This window comes from Rhinatrema bivittatum, chromosome 2 (assembly GCF_901001135.1).
Source record: "Rhinatrema bivittatum chromosome 2, aRhiBiv1.1, whole genome shotgun sequence".
Lineage (NCBI taxonomy): Eukaryota > Metazoa > Chordata > Amphibia > Gymnophiona > Rhinatrematidae > Rhinatrema > Rhinatrema bivittatum.
Genome location: NC_042616.1, coordinates 421034099 through 421054444, shown reverse-complemented (window position 1 = coordinate 421054444; position 20346 = coordinate 421034099). Strand labels below are relative to the sequence as shown.

Here is a 20346-nt window from a genome sequence, read left to right as displayed (position 1 = left end):
CAGTAAGACCTCGTACAGTGGCCGCCATATGATGCAACTAGAATCACTCTGGCTGTCATGCACTGAGAGGCCAGTAGTTTGTGTATGAGCAATATCATGGTGTATAGTCAGTCACCAGAAATGAACTTTTCTACAAGTACATCCCTGCTGCAAAAGATTTCATTCTCTGAGCTGATTCTAGATTTGACTTCTCGAAATTGACCAAAACCACCCAATTTTTGTAGAAGCCAGACCACCTTCTGCAGGGAAAGCAACGCTTATTCTCGAAAGTTTGCTGCGACTAGCCATACACTCAGACACAGGAAAAGCATGAATCCCTTAGCGACACAGGCATGAAACTATTATTCCAATGCATTAGGTAAAGACTGCTGATAAAGAAAACTGAAAGTATCTTGGGAAGATTTTGCTTTGAAGTGAAGGGAAGGATGGATATATGAGCATATGCATCCTGCAAATTGAGTGTGCATGTCTATTCCTGCTTTTGGATGTAAGGGAGAATCTTGCAGAGGAAATTTAACGTGAATTTCTCTCAAAGCAGAAATCTGTTAGAGGGTCTCAGATCTAGAGTGGATATCAATCCTCCCAATGTCTTGGTAATGAGGAAATATTGGGAGTAGAAACCCTGTCCCTGCTGTGATGCAGGAACAGTTTCTATTGTTCATTGACAAAGAAATGACTGCATTTCTCAGCAAAGCTGCACTAGGTGAGACAAATGTGGATCAAGATTTGTGAAGTGTGGAGAGAATGGTCGCCAGGAGAAATGCAAATGGTATCTAAATGCCACTATTTGGTGGTTCTAGAGGTCCTTGGTTACCTGGCTTCTAAAAAAATTGGGATCATGTCACCCATCAGTATGGAATTCAAAGTGATCAAAAATTGGGCCCTGGTGTGTGCTGGAGTCTTAAGCTAGTAGTGTTCATGCTGTCAGGGTCTGACCAGATGTGGTTGCTGACATTGGGCCAGAAGATGCAACAGGTGGGTAATACTGCTGAAAAGGCTGGAATTTATGCCTGTGAAGATATGACCATCTGTTAGGGGAGAAGGGGCTTGGGAACCCTCGAAAGGGTTGAAATGCTATAATCCATTTTTTTTTAAGTTTTATGCTGAGATCAGGTAGGGCCAGTAACTTCCCATGGACATCATCTTGGATGCTATGTGCCCTGAGCCATGTTACATGCAGAGCTCCAACTGAAGCTGAAGAGGTACATGAAACGTAGTTGAATATTTCATAGACAGAATGGGGATGGTTGTGAATGCACTCTTCTACTTTCAGAAATGGTAATGTGTAATAAGATCCTACTTCTGCAAGTCAGAGAAAATCCTATACATTTTGACTGCACTTGTGAAGTTACTGTACCACATAGAACTAGTGTATAGAGATATGGGAAAGTAAGCATGGGGCTTTGGAAGGCTCTCTTGATGAGACTGACTTGCAGCCTTTTTCAGAGCAGACTCATTATCTGACTGATGCTGCAGTCTGAAGACTCCAAATCCCGGAGATATTTTGGATTCCTTATTTGAAATGCAGCTTCCTAGCCATGGGAATGCCAGAGATAGGTATGTTCCACAGTCTCATCTTGCAACAGATTTAGACTGTTGTGGACTGGGAGAGCTGCTGGATATCCACCATTAGGAGAGGGCTGAAGACTTCCAAACGGAGGGTCTTTGACACTAAATGTGGGCCCTGCCTTATCTACAAATTTTGAATATGATGGGTATTCCTGGTATGGTTAAGCATATCCCAAATGGGTAGAAGGCATATCCTGCAGATCCCTCTTCTGAATGTGTGGGTTTATTAACCCAAGATCCCAAGGACTACTGACTAAATCAATTGCCTCAGTGCTTTGACTCCGCTGCCAATGAGCAAGAACAATCTCCTGCATTAAAGGATCCAATGATGTTTTCACCCTGATGGGGGATACTGGGACTCCAATCAGAGGCACTGTTGCAGCAAGTTTGGAGAGGAGTGGCTGGACAAAAGAACAAGCGATCTTCAAGTACCGCACCAAATGCGGCTTGACATCCAAGGCATGCAACAATCATGCTCATATCGACCCCTGACCAGGTGCAGGGAAAGATTCAAATGAAATTCCGAAACCACTTTTGGTAAAAAAAAAAAAAAAAAAAAAAGAAGGTACAAGCCTAAGCTATTCTGCCCCCGGAGGCATTCACAGAAATGGCTCATGGCACGAAAGAACTTGCAGCTCAGAGACCTGCTGAGCTGAACAGATTGCTAGAAGAAAAACTGTTGTCAAGGTGATCAGACACAAAGAAAGACCAAGCAGTGGGGGATGAAGAACGCTGGGCTGCACAGAGAGAGGAATATCTAGTAAGAGAAAGCAAGTGATGATCCTCTTGTACAGGGCCTTGGTGAGGCCTCACCTGGAGTACTGTGTTCAGTTCTGGAGACCGTATCTCCAAAGGGACAGAGACAGGATGGAGGCGGTCCAGAGAAGGGTGACCAAAAAGGTGGCTGGTCTTCATAAAATGACTTATGAGGAGAGATTGAAGAACCTAAATATATATATCCTGGAGGAGAGGAGGAGCAAGGGTGATATGATACAGACTTTCAGATACTTGAAAGGTTTTAATGATCCATGGTCAACAACAAACCTTTTCCACTGGAAAAAAAAAATCAGTAGAACTAGGGGTCACGATTTGAAACTCCAGGGAGGAAGACTCAGAACCAATGTCAGGAAGTATTTCTTCATGGAGAGGGTGGTGGATGCCTGGAATGCCCTTTCGGAGGAAGTGGTGAAGACTAAAACTGTGAAGGATTTCAAAGGGGCGTGGGATAAACACTGTGGATCAATAAAGGCTAGAGGAAGGGAATGAAGAGTACAGCCATGGGGGTGGCTTGCTGGAATGGTGGCTACTACCCTTACTCAATAAGCCTTCACACAGTTAATGCAACTCCAAATTTGCTCTCTGCTTCAACGGCAAGGAGAAATGTGGAATAGAGGATTTGCATTCAGACAACAACCAACAAGGACTGAACTACACAACCTGGGTAAACAAATAAGCATGGGGGTAGCTTGCTTATTGCAGTGGTTACTACCCTAAACCAATTAAGCCTGATACTTCACTCTGAATGCATATACAGCATTGCTTTCTGCTTCAACAGCAGGGGGAAATGTGGAAAAGAGGATTTACATTCAGACAACATCCAACAAGGCATTGATCTGTGCAGTTGGGGGTAAACAAGCATTGGGGTAACTTGCTTGATGCAGCGGTTACTATCCTTAGCCATTAAGCCTTACGATTCACCTTTGATGCAACTCCAACATTACTCTGCATCAACGGCAGGGGGTTGCAGGAAATTCAAAACAATTACCAACAAGGGCCCTGAACTTGGTGGTCGGGGAAACATAAGTATAGGAAAATAAGTGTGGGAGCTTGCTGGGCAGACTAGATAGGCCGTTTGGTCTTTTTCTGCTGTCATTTCTATGTATCTATGTAAGTGGCCGAATATAGAACCCTCCAAAAAGCTCAAGTCCAGATTAAGGTCCCAAAAAGGCACTGGTAGCCACAAGGATGGAAGTAGATGCTTAACTCCTCTAAAAATCAGAACAGTAGAATTTCAACTTTGAGAGGGTGAGAAACTCACCCCTCATAATTTTCAAACACTCTCAAAACCCTAACCTAAGCTAGAGATGTAGAAAATTTCCTGGCCTGGAGCAAAGTGGAAGACACTGCAGCTGAACAACAACAACGCTTCAGCAACCAAGCCCTCTCGAGGGACAAACTAAGGCAAAACAGACCTGGATTGTTGTGCAGTATGAGCCTCTAATGCAATAGATACATCTTAAGTAGTAGTTTTGAGAAAACTGTCCACTAGAAGCCTCTGAAGACAGGCACACCACAGCCTCCAAGACTAAACCGGAGCCATCAGAAGTACAGTGCCTGACTTGCATTCTACCGAATGAACCTGCATATCAATGGCCATGGCGGGAAGGCATAGCACACTCCAGTCCACAGCCAAACTTGAATAAGAGCATCGATGTCTAGCACTCTGATTCCTTCTGTGACTGAAGAACTGTAGTACCTTCGCATTGCCGGAGATCACTAGTAAAGTCAGTTATGAACCAACTCAGGGCGACATTAGGAGCTGCAAAGCTTCATCTACCAACTACCACTCTCCTGGATACAAGACCTGCCTGCTGAGGAAAAATCGGCCCTCACACTGTCTTTCCCAGCAATGTGGTAGATGGTTGTGTCATGGAGATATAGCACTGCCCACACCATCAGGCCGATGCAGTATCGGCATGTAAAAAGCAGGTCTTCAATGCCGAGCGCCCGTTTTCTTAATGCATGCCCAGCCACTTCTCCCGGGAACCCAATGTCATATTTAAATGACCTGCCACACTAAAAAGGATGTGCTAGGGAAAGTTGTGCGGCCCTAGCGCATCCTTGACATCAGATGCCTAGGAGACATGGCTGGGCACGGATGTCTGACTTGCCCTAAGCTCCCTCCCCCCCCCACCCAAGGTCTGGCCTCCAAATGGTCCTTTTCACTGGCATTTGTAAGGCACTTAATATTGATTTATTCACTCTGACTCAGTATGGCATATCTTATGTACTTATGTAAAGGCCTGAAATTGATGACAATGTCCCAAAATGGCAAAGCATAGGAAAACGGCAAAACTCCTGACAAATAGGACTATGTAGATAGGCCTCTGTCTGGTCAAGAGACAAGAAACTCCCCTGTTTGTATTACCATTATTATGGAACAGAGTTCCCATTCTGAAATGAGTCATGTGCAAAGGTTGATTAATGCCTTTGAGATCCAGGATGGGCCGAAAAGACCCCTCTTCTTTCTTTGGGGGAAGGCCAATAGACTATCTCCCTGTATTCTCTTTCGAGCTAGGATCAGGAATTACAGCCTTCAAAATCCAACAACGTCCATACCATAGTCCCCATCATGACTCTATAGAGAGTTGAATGGAGAAACCGTAAGTGCATACAGAGGAATTCAGAGAAATTCCAGAGCATAGCCATCCTTCACCACTACCAGGACCCATTAGTCTGTTGTAATCTGGGCCCAACTTTGATAAAAGCAAGACAGACGCTCACCTATCTCGTGAACCAATAGGTGAGTCCTCACACTTTCAAAGTGAAGATTGAGGTGCTCTGGTCCTGGAGTCCGCAGCCTTATGAGGCTTCATAAGCCAAAAGGCCTGAGATCTTCCGAAGGGAAGAGACCTCCTGAGTAGATGCTCCTCAATAAGGACAAAACCAATGTGAATTCCTGGAGTGGCCCTTTGCCCCAAAAAAGGCATGATCCCATCTTCCTGTCCTTTGGTAATCAAGGAACCTTGTGAGATTAGATTTGGAAACTGTGTTGACCAACTTCACAGCCACAATTGGCACCCAGCTGCTATAATGGAAACCATCCATCTAGCGGCCTTGCATACCAAGTCGCAGTCCACATCTAAGAATGCAGCCTCTGGTTTCATCAACAATCCTCCATCGGACCCCACTTCTTGTGCCTCTTGTGGGCCATTACAAAAGATGCAAAACAGCCCACGCCACAGCAAGAAGCAATTTGCAAATTCATTGTGATGGCCTCAAAGGCCCGCTTAAGGATAGCCTCAATTCTCCTATCCTAATATCTTTCAAAGCTGCCCCTCCCTTCCACTGGAATGGTGGTCCGCTTTGTAACAATGCACATCAAGGAATCCACCCTTAGGAATCGTAACTGATCCCTCATCTTCAGATCCAAGGGGTACAAACCTGCTAAAGCATGTCTCCCTTTAAAAACTTGCTTCCGGGACATTCCACTCAAGGTTAATCAGCTCTTGAATTTGATCTAGGAGGGGAAAGAAACAGGGCGCTCTGCATATGGTGACCAATATGGGATCCTTCCTTTGGAAGCCTGTAGTGACACCCCCATCCACACAGTGTCTTCAAGGTCTGAGTCAAAAGTCTTGTCCACTCATTGTGAAAAAGAACGGAGTAGAGTCGGATGCAGTTCTAATTCAGTTGGAATTTTTCCTTTTTCTAGAGGGGAGAAAACCAACTGATTCAGCCACAATACCAAGATCCACATCCCCCTGATCACCACCAGGGACAGTCTCCCTTTGGCATTTGCCCATAGTGGCTGACAAGTGGGAGCCCCGAGCACGCAAATCCTACTACCTAGGTTGTTTCACTTCTGTTGGGCACCCCTGCAGAAAAGTCTGCTGGCCCTGGAAAATTTTCACCCAGGAAAAGAATGGATGGATCCATACCGGGGGGCCCATAGGCCCAAACTTGACACTCTCTGACCCTTCTCTTGGAGAGGCCTTTGTCATCAGGAGCAAGGGGACCCATCTGCTGTGTCACCACCCCACTCCTCGGAGTCACCATAAGTCCGAGGGGATGTCCCAATGTCGGCAAAATCTGTAGTAGACAAATCACCTAAACAGCGCAAACAGGTGCAGAAGGAGCGATAACTGGACTGCCCTTATATGGCAAGCCTCACAGACAGTTACGTAGGATTCCTGAATGCAGCTCTAGGCGGCCTCCCGCGCACACCCAGGAGTACACACGCAAATAAGCGCCCAAAACTAGGCCACAGTTGTACGTTTCAAATATATGTTCAAATCTAGGTCGTGTCCTTACGTGCACAAGTACCCATGTACTTGCATGCCTACATCCAGACATTGCTGTGTGGCAAGAAAGCACACACACGCCTACATGCGCGGGAAAAACTAGCAGGAGTTGTCCATTACCTGCTATTAATAAAGTAGATTTAGGGAATAGCCACTGCTATTACTAGCATCAGTAGCATGGGATCTTCTTTGTTTTTGGGTACTTGCCAGGTTCTTATGGCCTGGATTGGCCACTGTTTGAAAGAGGATGCTGGGCCTGATTGACCCTTGGTCTGACCCAGTATGGCATGTTCTTATGTTCTTAAATACGCCACCATGGCCTACCATGTGGCTGACTGAATGGAGCCTAGCCAAGGGCTGCTCAACCCTCCTCCACTCTACACTAACTCCCCCGAGGAGAGGGAAAAGGGGGTAATAGGCGCAAAGGAACAAACACAGAGGGAAGAGACCCGGTAAGGAAAACAGAGGGGACTAAAACTTCCCTATTCTTGTTTTTCTTAACCTGAACTCAAAAAAACCAAAGTGTGGCATATATACAGAAGATGGTGAAGAAGCACTGTGCCAATCTGCAAAGAGCAGCATTTCAGCCCAAAATACAGTGGTAAAACAGTAATCAGACCTCCAAGAAAGCACTGGGATAACCTGCATGAAGCAGCGGTTACATCCCTAAATAGCAGGGAAGCTGAATTTTTTATCTATATTTATTTTATATATAACCACTTCACTAACTTTGGTGTATTATAGAGATTATAATAAAAATTGGTAATAAGACATTGATAGGGACCTGTTTGGCTCGAGTGTTCTTGTAAGAAGTAAAGTTTAAGATGGCAAGGCCTGAAATAGTCTACTAGCAGAGATGATGGTGGCCTGCACTAACAGATTTTGGGCCTGCGTGCGCTTAGGACAGATATGGAGGGCAATGATAGGTAAAGGGTTGAAAGGTTGGGTAAAAGATATGGGGGAGGGGAGGGATTGGTGTTGGGATGCATGTGGGAATTTATATGCAGATCTACCAAAGTGGACTTCTCTCAACTGGGCAGATTATATGGGTCATTTTCTTTACTATTAGATTTACATAATGTCTTTTCTGGCACTTACCAATGTGCCCCTAGGGAAGCTACTAACAGACTCATCAAAAATAACTTTTTAAATATTTAATGCATAGTTAAGAGGCTCTATATTCTAAAAGAAAGCACAACCCTCTGTGGACTGTGCAGTATTTCAAAATTGCACTTGATAATAGAACAGAACCCTCCATGCATCAATTAAACACATTGCTGTCAAGTCATTTGTGAAAACAATCCCACTAAAATCTAGGAAGTAACCATGCTCATAATGTTACAAACTACCTCCTGTAAAATATATATAGAGAGAGAAATATATATATGGAAATAAATCCTTCCACATAAGATATTGTTGGCCCTACAGTTCTGGCTACCTTCTTTTGTCCCACCACACGGCTTCATATCCTTTGGTCTGAAGTGCTGCCATAATCACGTTGACATCGTAGTTCCCGTTACCCAGCATGCTCTTCTTTTGTGGCATTGCCATGGTGTTGGGTGACAATCTGAAGACGAGAATGCTCAGGTATTTATCATAATATTTACAATTTAATTGCCTAATATAATCTAAGCAATGTATAATATATATCCTCAATCTTATCAAATCTCACACATTAAAATTATAAAACATAAGTGTATAAATACAGTATTGCCCAACTTTGTAACATTTCAACCTTCTTCCATCTCTATCAACCAGTTCTTTACCTGCTTAAACTTCAATAGGTCTGTTTCCTCCCTTATTTTCTGTGGCAGATTGTTACACAAAGCTGGCAAAACGAAGGGAAAAATCCTATTTTGAAGCTGCACATGACGAAAAGATTTAGCCGCTGGAACTTAACACAACAATCTTTTGAGAGAGTGTAAATTCTGGCCAGATTCTGCCCACTTCAACCAACCCTGCAACTGATGGGAACCTAGACCATGTAGAGATTTGGAAACCAAAAGCAAAATTTAAGTTTGCTTCACACTGACAATGGCAGCCAATGTATGCTTTTCAATAAAGGTCCCAGCATGGGATCTTCTAGTACTGCCAGTGACCACTCTGGCTGCCATATTTTGAACTACTTGCAATTTGAGTCAGTTTCTCTGACAACCCCAAATACAAGGCATTACAATAGTCAATCTGGGATAGAAAGAATGCATAGGCTACATTCTTCCAAAAAAGATCTGTCTCAACATCTTCACCTTTAAATATTCATGCTTAATCACTTAGGCAATATTTTTGTACATGGTTAATGAAAAATCCCAAACACCCAATTTAACTTCCTCTGATGGGCAAGACCACACCATTCAGATTCCAGACATTAAATTAACTTAAGTCTTTACCCAAAGGTGCTAAAATTTGCACATCATCTGCATACAAATATGCAGTGAAGCCTGCTTCCCTAATAATTCTACCCAAGTGTTCCAAGAATATGTTAAAAAGAATGGGAGACAAAGAGGAGCCTTGAGGGACTCCACAAATCAAATTACACAACTTAAGAAATCTTCCCTCGAAATGAATGATTCCCCCCCCCCCCCCCAAAAAAAAAAAAAAAAAAAAAAAAAACAACTCCAACTATTTCAATACCATCCCCTTCAAACCAATCGCTTCACATCTCTTCAGTGGCAGTCAACTAAATCAAATGCACTGGATAAATCCAGTATACCACAAATGCACTTTTCCCCTTGTCAATAAGCAAGGCATCGGCTATCAAGGACACTAATAATGATTCTGTACTGCATCCCTGTCCGAATGCTGATCCAGAGTATCTGAAGATGCTAAAAAAAAAATCTGAGATTTGTTTGCTGTTTTCTCTTTAACTTTGGAAACAAATAGCAAATTAGATACTGGCCTATAACTATCACAAGGCCTGGGATCCATCCCCTCATGCTTCAAGAGTGGCGTTACCACCGCAGTTACACAAATAGAACATAAGCGCCTCCCAGTCATCCAACCACTGATGGGGGAAGGGTATTCTCCTGCTCCAACTCACATGATTTTTCAGCAAGTACAAGGGATCTCTTTGGTGGATGATAGATTTTAGAGACTTGTATGAATTTTAAACAAAAGAATTACTTTGTGCCTTTGGTTTCCAATGAAATCAGTACTGGTTTCCAATGGGCTATGGAGCCAGAAGTCTTCATTCACAACAATCTAGAAATTTTTCATCTGTTCTCACGCCTCTCCTAGCTAACTCAGCCCAGGCATTTGCAACTGTCTGAGGATTTTTCCACCCTGTTTTTGTGTGTCTCAACTCAGCCCAGCTGATGCAGTGATAGTCCCTGGCTAAGGGCCACAAAACCATAGCTCCCTCCAGAGTCTGGCTAATGTGGCCACCAGGTGTTGCTGTTGAGCAATAAGGGAAGTTCCCTCTCCTTCCACTAGGGACTATGAATGCTGTTTCTGCAGGCTCAGGAATCAAACCCAGCTCATGTGCATAGCATTTGCTGTTGAAATGACCCAAGAGTTTGGGTTTTTTTTATATCGTGTAGAGCTCTATATAGGAGAAACATTTTACCTAGAAGTCAACAGCAATACTACAACAAAGGAAAAATTTAAAATTGTAGTTTCGTTTCCTTGAATTCTGCTACGCTAGTCCAGACATAGGTTCTCTCATCTACTAGCAGATGGAGACAGAGGATACATCTTTTTTTGTGACATCATTGGTAGTTACGTTGCAGCTCCAGCAAAAGAGCCAGTATTATGTTAAGCCATGATTCAAACTCTTAAAATGTACACTTAAAGGAGCCTCCAAAGAAATGGATCCTTCCAAACTTTTCTTGGACAAATGAAGAGGAAGAAAGAGCAAGCCTCAGGCTGCCTCAGTCTCTGTAAACCGAGGCGCACTGCTTCAAAGACTGCACAGACCCAGCTTCCTGGGAGGGTCCTCAACTGTTGTAGTGGGATTCAAGGAAAGGAAATCATCAGGGAGAACTAAATATCACACTGCTACACCGGTCCAAGCGTCTGGGAAGTACCCAGCCCCAATGAGTCTGGAAGGGAGGAAGTTAGGGCTGCCCTGAGAATACTAGCTCTAAAGGCTGAGTCTTCTTTTCATAAACATCCACGTTGAAACGTTTAGCGAAAGAATGTAAGGAAGACCAAGTGACTACCTTACCAATATCCTCTTGGACAAGAACAGGAGATCTGCTCAAGAAGAAATCTGAGCTTTTGCCGAGTTTGTCAACTACTCAATAAATGAACTGGATCAATTACTTTTTTCTTTTAAACCATCTAAGCCAAAGAGGTTTTAGAAATTGTTGTCCTTACGAACCCAGACAATTAAAGTGTCATATTACTGAAAAAAGGATCAGAGACAGCTAAATAGCTAAATAAGAACCCAACAATCATTCAATAACCAAGAGACTATCGTTACACCATGTCACTCCCCTCTAACACCAGTAGAGATAGTGTCTTATTGAAGTAAGAACATAAATTGCCATACTAGGTCAGACCAAGGGTCCATCAAGCTCCACATCCTGTTTCCAAAAATGGCCAATCCAGGCTACAAGTGCATGGCAAGTATCCAAAACACTAAGTAGATCCCATGCTACTGATCTCAGTAATAGCAGTGGCTATTCCCTAAGTCAACCTGATTAATAGCAGGTAATGGACTTCTCCTCCAAGAACTTATCCAAACCTTTTTTAAACCCAGCTACACTAACTGCACTAACCACATCCTCTGGAAACAAATTCCATAGCTTAATTTTCTCAGATTAGTTTTAAATGTGCTACTTGCTAATTTCATGGCATGCCCCCTAGTTTTTCTATTACCCGAAAAAGAGTAAATAACTGATTCACATTTACCCGTTCTAGACCTCTCGTGATTTTAAAGACTTCTATCATATCCCCCCCCCCCCCCCCCCTCACTCATCTCTTCTCCAAGATGAACAGCCCTAACCTCTTAGCCTTTCCTCATAAAGGGGACTGAACAGCTCCCCTATCATTTTGGTAAAAAGGACTGGTCTATGAGCCACTGAAAACAATGAGAAGACCAGAAAAGATTTCTGCAAGACAAGTCTTGTAATTCAGAAATGCCTCTAGCTGAACAAATGGCCACCAGAAAAATTATCTTCAGCAATAAAACCTACAGAGAAGCACTGTTAAAAGGTTTGTATGGTGAGTTCACTAAAGATCTACCAACCAAATTAAGGTCCCATTGAGAAATCAAGTACCTAAAAGAAGGATGAAGATGTTATAATCCTTCAGAGAAAAATTAGAAAAAAAATCTGAGTTAACATGTACTTTCGTAACAGGAGATAACCATTTGAAACTTAGTGAAATTTGGATCAAACTAGAATGCAACTCTATTTGAAAGAAGGCTATAATATTGGAAGCATCCAGTTGTCCGAGATACTGACCACTCCCTGCAGCATACTTCAGACATTAAACTCAAAGATAAGCAAGTGAAATGGCATTCTTACAGTCTTTTAAAAGGGCAAATGTTATCAAGAGAAAAGTATTCCTTACTATGCAAGCATGACCTTTAAAGAACTAGACTAAGATAAATGGAATCGGATCCTCCTTGAGAACCATATCCTGATTTAGTAATCATATCTGAGAATCGACCTGTAGTCTCACAAGATCTTCATGCAAGGACAGCTTGCCCAATTCAAAGCCATTAGACTGATCTGCAAAAACTGTTTCCCTATCTTTCTCAAGGTCTTCACTCTCAGAAGCCAGGAAGAGAGAAAATAAACACACTGCAGCTGCCCGACCAAGGCTAGACTAGAATATCTGTCCCTTCAGAATTGTACTTACAGTAAGAACTAGAGAGCCTAGGCAGTCTTGCAAATTGACATTAGTGGACTGATGGGAATCTTTGCATGTGGTTCTATCTTCTAAAAATGTTTCCTGGCTGGGAAATACACCTCTGTTCATTGGGTGAAACAGATGGACGCAGTTGAACCAGACAATTCACTCTTGATCTTATGACCACTTAAAAGGACTAATAATTTCTTCTAAAACGGAATGACTGGGAAGTTGACTACTTCCCTGAGGTTTTGCTTCCCCTAGGTCCATTATAAGCTTGTTTATATCCTCACCAAGAAACAGTTTCCCCATTTGAAAATAAGTTTACTTACATGGGCTTTGGAGAAAGCATCCACCGCCCAGTGCAGAAGCCACAATAGCCTTCATATTGCAACTATACAACTAGAAGAGATCCCAATAAGGTTATCTAAGATATCCTCCAGGAAAGCAGCCCCAGACTCCAGCCGAGCCACCTACTGCCTTTCAGAGAGTGCTACTGTACCCAGCACAAGCATCTGAGCTATACAGATATCACAGATTGTGATCCACAGCTGTAAAGACATGGATGAAAAGGCATGTTTCAATAGAATATAAGTCTTTCTATCCTGGTAATCTTTAAGGCCTGTGCTCCCCAATAGTGGAATAGTTTTGCTGGCATCCACCAAAATCAAGACATTGCCCCACAGCATCTGAATAAAGGCACATGGTGGCAAAAGAATATAGCTTGGTGAAACTTCAACACCTTTGACCTATTCTCAGAAGATTCCCACTCCGAGTATACCCTGCACCTCTGAATGAATTGCAAACGCTTTATGTGACCTATAGATTCCTTGCAGACAGGGTCCCATATTGGAATCTCCAAAACCTGAAAACTGACATCTTAAGGAACATGACCACTTCGGATTTTTTTTTTTGACAAAGACAGAAGACAGTGTCATTCTCACTCAAATGCCATTTGTCCTTATCTAAGGACTGACTACAGCCATATTATTTTTCATGATAGAAAAAAGAACGGTACTCTTCCAAGAGTCACCTGCTCCAAAAACCACTGTGGATAATTAGGCTCTTATAGCCACCCCACCTCCAGTGGATGAAATGACAAGGCCAGAACCCTGATCTGTGGTAGCTACAAGCCTCTGCAAACACAGAAGTTCTGTTTAACAATGCCAAAAAAAGTTCTGGGGAGAAATTCCCTAGAGAAAAAGGACAGGGGCCTGGCATGGCTTCAGCACAGGTTTTCCCCCCCCCCCCCCCCACACAGAACACCATGGGCCTCCTCCCCCAAGGACTCAGCTCAGAAGAAGAAATAGGCAGGAATGACTTGTTGGATACATATAAAATGGCAGTCCTTCCCACCAAAATGGCCACCTCTGAAGAGAAAATAAAAATGGACTCCAGCACCTGGATCCAAGGGCCAGACCACAACAAGCACTGCTGAACTTGGGGGGTTTACGAAGGCTCCTCTGAAGAATCACTGCTTCTAACACAAACAGGATAGTAAAAACCAGCACCACAGCAGAAGTGCCAGCTCATAAAATTTCCAACACTGTCCAGGCTCCATTACAACACGGTTAAAGCTGCACAGAAATACTAAAGGCCCAAAGACAAGGAGATTAGAAAATAAGAAGTGCCTTCCTGTCCCGGCGCTACCAGGATAATGGCCTGTAGCTGAACCAAGCTAATGTATATCTGCATCTCGCCTGCTTGCCTTTATATGGGGAGGAAGTGATTCCTCCCCATATAAGGCAATTCTGAGTAATATCCTTTGCTTATTATGTCTAGGACCCACTGGTCCTTTGTTATTTTGGCCTACTCCTAATAACTGTAATCTGCCCCCCACCTGGGGAATCATGGAGTGGTTTTGTCGCTAAGGGGGGGTTCAGGGGTTCCCTTCCTTTGGAAACCTATTCCCCTGAAGGGCTGAAATCTGCCCAGGATCCTGACTGGGGGAGAGATCGGGTCTCTACTGCCCCCTCTGTCTGTACTCCCTGGGCCACTGCGTCCAGCCATCTCTCCTTGCAAAGCCTTTGGGGGCCTCAATCCTCCCTCATCTTTGACCATCCTTTCTAGGTCTTCTCCAAAGAGAAGCCTCCCCTTAAAGAGTAACTTTCCTAACCTGGTCTTGGACGCTGAATCTAACGCCCTCTTCTTAAGCCATAAAAGCTGTCTACATTTCTGAATCTAATAAGATCATACATGGTATCTACTACAAAGGCTGCCATTGATTCCACTAGGGCTGGCCCCTACATCTTCAGGACCCTGGATCTCTTGAGACCAGATTAGAAGGGCCCTGGCTAAATTACCTCCATAGATAGCTACCTGGAGGGCCAGGGATGAAAGCTCAAAATCTCTCTTTAGAAACGTTTCCACTTTCCTGTCCTGAGGGTCTTCCACGGCTGCTCCACTTTCTACTGGTATAGTTGTTTTATTTACTATTGCGGAGAACCGCCACATCTAATCTAACCAGATTTAGAAGCCCATCCTTATCCTGCTGTTTTATTAGATGCAGCCTCTGCATAGTTCTACAGCTTCTAAGCCTAGACGCCAGAATTTCCCACTCTGCTATCAGCATATCCTGGATTGCTGAATGGATGGGAAAGGCTTTGCAAAGTTTCCTAATCCCTGTCAGAATGGAATTTCCCTTCATTCTAGCTTTGGGCATTCCCTCTTTCAGATTTAGGACCTGTGAGACTTTTGTAATTAGGGCCCCCAGCTCATGTCCCTAGCTTCCACTTCTTCCTCACCTAAAGTCTCTTCCTGGGAAGAGCCCTCCTGGAACCCCCGCCCCCCCCCCCAGGGTTCCACCTCAGGACTCCAATCTTCCCAACCTGAAACTGACTTGGGCTTTTCCCCTGAAGAAGCCTTATTCTGCTTATCTTTCACCTGGAGATAGGCTTGGAGCATAGCCAAGATGAAGTCAGAGGAAAACACTGACTCCTCCTGCCCCAGGGGCTCTAGTCACTGATGCTTCTTGCCTGGGGCTGCCCTACCCTCCGAAGCTGCAGAGGAATGCCTTGACCACCCTGAAACTTGTTCCAGAGGCAGAGGAAAGGACACCCTCCCTGATGCATGCTGTTCAAGTGGCCCAGAACCACCCTCTTCCTCCACCGGGGCCTGATTTTCACCTTCACAATTGCAGCAGAAAGAGCCAGTGACGTTAGGGACCTGAACTTCCTCCCCTTTTTCATACCTGGGGCAGACAGCAATGGTTTGGGCCAGGCTGCTTCTCCCCCCCCCCCCCTCCCATTTTTTTTTTTTTTTTTTTTTTTTAACATTCAGGCGATTTTGTCAGGAAAACCAGGAGATCAAAACAACTGGTTGCCCCGGGGGATGTAAGCTCAGACCTATGAAGGCTGTTGTCCCGGGGGGGGGGGGTTCCCCTCCCCGGCAACCTTAGGAAAGGCCGTTGCCCTAGGACCCTTCTTACACTGCTGGACCAGAGACATCTGTGCTCCATCCCATCTGCTGAAGGCAGAGACTACTGACTTCCGTTCTGCTGGACCAGTCTTTATGGTAAAGACGTCAGAGAGAAAGCTTTCGCACTCTGCCCCCATCTGCTGGTGGGAGGGAGAATCCCAGAAGTTCATGGACTGGCAGGACGAAAAGGAATGAGAATTATAATGCTATGATTTATATAAGTATAACTCAGAAATACCAGACCACTCCACCTACCAACTGATATCTAAATACTTAACTTAAATTTTGTATTGTTGCAAACTATTCACACTTCTACATTATTTTATTTAGAGATTTTTATATACCGCAGCATGTTCAGAACATCACCAAATATTTCAAAATTGAAGCCATTTTTTGGCAATTCAATAAATCTTATAAAGGAGGAGTTGTTTGTTTCATATAAATGCTCTTGCCCCCACGGTAATGAGCTAATGATTGATCTTATCATTAACCGCCAACCTCCTTCCGCTGTTTGTGAATCAAAACTGAAGTGCACAAAGTCTGACAATTTGTTTGAATATTCTAAAAAAAAATTTAATATTTTGAGGTGAATGGCATGCAAGTTCAGTTTTCACTCAAAACTTTACAACAAATGGCTATAAACTGAACTCTCTCTGGCACAAGACAACGTAGTTGGAAACAAAAACAGCTTACTGCCCTCCCCAACCTGGCCGTGTTTCAAACAGAAAGTCCTTCCTCAGGGGATGTCCAATTATCTTTAATTCAGAAAGTCCTTTACATAGAATGAAATCTCATGTCTTTCTTCCATAAATCTGAACTGATGTTTGATACCGCCGCCATTCACTAGCTTTTACTTGATGACATCACCAGAGGCCCTGAACTAACCAATAGGGGATTACACCCCTAGAAAACTAATGGGTTAAAGCGACCTATATGCTTCCAATAGAATGTAATTTAGGATTATCCCTTCACTTGTGATTTATAACCTGACCCTCAGTTCATTGTCCATGAAAAGGCTGATAAAAGCAGAACTGCCCAAAAGTTCTCCACCAGGCTTGGCAAAGGCCAAAGCCTGGGAGTCAAGTTCCTGCTGCACCAGACATGTCTGTCTACCATCTGCTAGAGACAGAGAATACTGGCTTTTTGATAGAGCTGCACCCTGGTAAGTAACTACCAGTGATATCATGCAAAAAGGTGTGTCCTCTTTCTCCATCTGCTAGTAGGGGGGAGAAAGCCCACATGTGGACTGGTGTAGCAGGATGATATGGAAGCTGGTTATAAGAGACAACATTATACATGAGCACTATTTTATTTTTAGTTCTAACATTTTCCCCTTTATATAGACATTACCTTGAGCAGAAAGGTAGAGTGAAGGTGGAAAAATTCTCAGAAAAAAACCCAAAAGCAATGTACCAGTTAGCATAGTTTACCAATTTGTACAAAACATCACTATTGTAAAATTTTTGGTCCTTCAAAATTCATACCATTAAAGGAAACAAACAAGTAGCAGTGAAGCTGCTTTAGGTATACCTCTGAAAAATATCCTGCAAAGTTTCCCGGGTGAAAGCATTGCCATCCTGGAAGACATTGTTGAGAGCATGGAGTGCACATAGCTCACGGCGCTGCTTCTCATGGTAAATCTGAAGGGGTGCCTGAAGCTCCGATTCTAATTTCAATTTATCCCCTTTCCATGGCATACAACTCATTTTTGAGCACCCAGAGGATCAGATTCTTGTAATCGCCTAGTCTGGATTTGCAACAGCTCAGTCACAGTTCCATTCTTTGAGTTCCTGTAATCCTATGGTTTTGTTTTTTTTCAAAAGCATAACAAAACAAAAACAAGCCACAAAAGCAGCAGCTCCCCCTCCTAATCAGCAAAGCGGTTTACTTTTTCCACTTTGGCTTCTGAGAAAATAGGGAAATGCTGCCAACAAATAAGGTCACTTAGAGTTTAAAGCACATTTTCTCCACAAACTGTATGGGGATCGGGTGCAACAGCTGTAGTGGTTTCCCCTTCCTCACTCCAAATTAAGATTCAACATTCAGTTAAGGCAACTGTTCCTTTTCACACCGTTCCTTTTCTTCCATTTCCTTTTGTCATAAGAGACTGCCAGAAGAGTCCTAAAGGAAGCCAACAGGCCCAATCCGTAAAATCCTTAGCCACCCATGGCGACTAGTTTTCAAATCCTTGTCTGTCTTCTGAGTGGCATGTGAAAAGTTAGGGGTAGTAAATCTCTAAACAGCAAGAGAGTGAGAACAGTTCCTTAGTGCGGCTCTTTCCTGCCTCCTGTTACCTGGATTAAAAAAAAAAAAAAAGTACACACCAAAAATTAGATGATTTTTCAAAGAAGTCGGAAACTTATACCAAGATGTTTAAGTAGGTAGCAGCAAGACGCGTGTTGGTTAGTCGGCCTCTGAAGTACAGCGTGTAAGGGGCATGTTAAGGACCCGAGAGTTTACGTCCTTCCACAACTTATTCTACATGTTTTGTTTTGTTTTTTTTACTTTGGAGGTGAGGAGGGGGGGGAAGAGTTTCCACCCCTCTCTCTTTTTTTTGACTGTATATATATTAACATTTCTCCGAGGCCTCCCTTTCTCACCAAGACACACGCTCCTCTCGCTGCAATAAACGCGGAAGGGGGAGCCTCTAGGGTGCAGAACCACCAGTGCCGACCCATGACCGCCGCAGCAAGGCCGGACACCGCCGCGCTCGCCTCCGCAACTACGCCCTCGGTAGCCCTAGTCGGGCGGGTCAGCAGGCGCGATCCAGGCACGCTAAAGCCACAGCAGCTCCGGAAGAGACCGTCTGCCCCTTACCCCCCCCCCCCCCCCCTACAACGGCACGAACACGGGGGGGGAACGGGGAAGAGACACCCACCCAGATGACCAACCAACGGCATCTGCGCACTACACCACGGCCCGAGAGTCCCGTGCTTAGCCCTGACGTCCACAGGCCTCGCCCACTAGCGTGCTCCTGACGCCACCGGAACCTGCGCTGCAGCCGTTGCTAGGAGAGACGGGGCTGGTTACGTTCCGTGCTGCTGCCCCCTGCCTTCTACAAGGGGCTCTGACACAGCGCAGGCCGGGGTCGCCCTGTTTTTCCAGAGATCCTAACTAGCCACCCTAGCAAACTTGCAGGCCAATACAGTAAAGCGCGGCCGCGGTTACCCTGCTTCTAACCCGCTTTCTTCTCACAATTTGGCCGCGTTAGTCCAACCTGCGATTCACTGTCCCTTTTAACCCATCCTTGCCGCTTCTTTAAATCAACGGGTAACCCTTTCCGCCCGCGGCATGTATATGAGATGTAAACGATCGGATTAGCTATTCCCCCCCATACAGTAACGCGTGCCCCGATTATCGCTTTTTAAACCTGCAGTTTTGCCGCGCGTTTAACCTGCTAATTTACCGCCTACCCTTACCCCTGCGTTAGAGGCAGGCGTAAGGGTAGGCGGCAAACTTTCCCCCAGCCCCCGCTCACCTGCCCTGGCCGCGTCCATGGGTGCCGGTCTCCGGGGCAGCCCCAGTTCTCTCTCCCCTCCTCCCGAAGCAACTTTAACCAAAAGAAAACCTAAAATCCCCTCCTCCCGAAGCAAGGCGCAGGGCGAAAAGCGACTCGACATGTAAAGTATTGTAAATAAGTGTAACCAAAGTAAACTTACTTTTTCTTTCTTTCAGCCCTCTCTGCCCTCCTCCAGAGGCGCGCACCGCGGCTCCTCTGCCTCCCGGGGCCGGCGGCTTCCAGCGGCCCCCGCCGGCAAAGATGGACGAATGCACGCCCGTAGTGCTTGGGTGCTCAAGCCAACGAAAGCACATGAACGGGCGTGCGTGATGTCACGGCGTACGTTCATACGCTTCGCTGGCTTGAGCGCCCAAATTCACGGGCCCCCAAGTCAGCGAAAGCGTATGAACGTACGCCGTGACGTCATGCGCTTCGCTGGCTTGAGCGCCCGTGCACTACGGGCGTGCGTTCGTCCATCTTCGCCGGCGGGGGCCGCTGGAAGCCGCTTTCGCCGCCGGCTGCCCCCAGGAGGCAGGGGAGCTGCGGTGCGCGCCTCCGGAGGAGGGCAGAGAGGGCTGAAAGAAAGAAAAAGTAAGTTTACTTTGGTTACACTTATTCACAATACTTTACATGTTGAGTTGCTTTTCGCCTGCCTTGCTTCTGGAGGAGGGGATTTTAGGTTTTTAGGTTTTCTTTTGGTTAAAGTTGGGATCCACTTCCTGGTACCTGTCATTTCAAATGTCATTTGAAATGACAGGTACCAGCGCACCCAGGATACTGTATAGGCGCTGTATAGCGCCTATACAGTAAAATGGATTGCGCTTCATGGACTCGCGTTGGACGCGGCTTGCATTTGCATGCCATTTAAATAGAGTATCGAGCGGTATGTGATCCGAACTGTGCGTGCGGCAAACACGGGTGCGCCCTGCCCTAATGCACCTCTTTCTACCGCACCTTACTGTATCGGCCCGTTGAGTAGAGAGGAGTTGCTGACAGTTGTCCTTCTTGTGGAAAAGTCAGCAGAAGTTTAACCATGATTTG

General features: G+C 44.9%; 1 protein-coding gene across 2 annotated transcripts in view; it reads right to left on the bottom strand.

Annotated features, from left to right (window-relative positions):
- JOSD1 (Josephin domain containing 1) overlaps nucleotides 1–18834 on the bottom strand; it is a 46181-nt gene extending 27347 nt beyond the window's left edge. The window contains exons 1-3 of one of the 2 annotated variants that reach the window (XM_029590205.1): nucleotides 18685–18834; nucleotides 17337–18100; nucleotides 8032–8160 (exon numbers count right to left, since the gene is read on the bottom strand). In XM_029590205.1, the coding sequence (XP_029446065.1) occupies nucleotides 8032–8160; nucleotides 17337–17512 (305 nt within the window). In that variant the 5' untranslated portion in view covers nucleotides 17513–18100; nucleotides 18685–18834. The other variant, XM_029590204.1, reaches the window with a different exon arrangement.
- Nucleotides 18835–20346: the final 1512 nt, after the last annotated feature.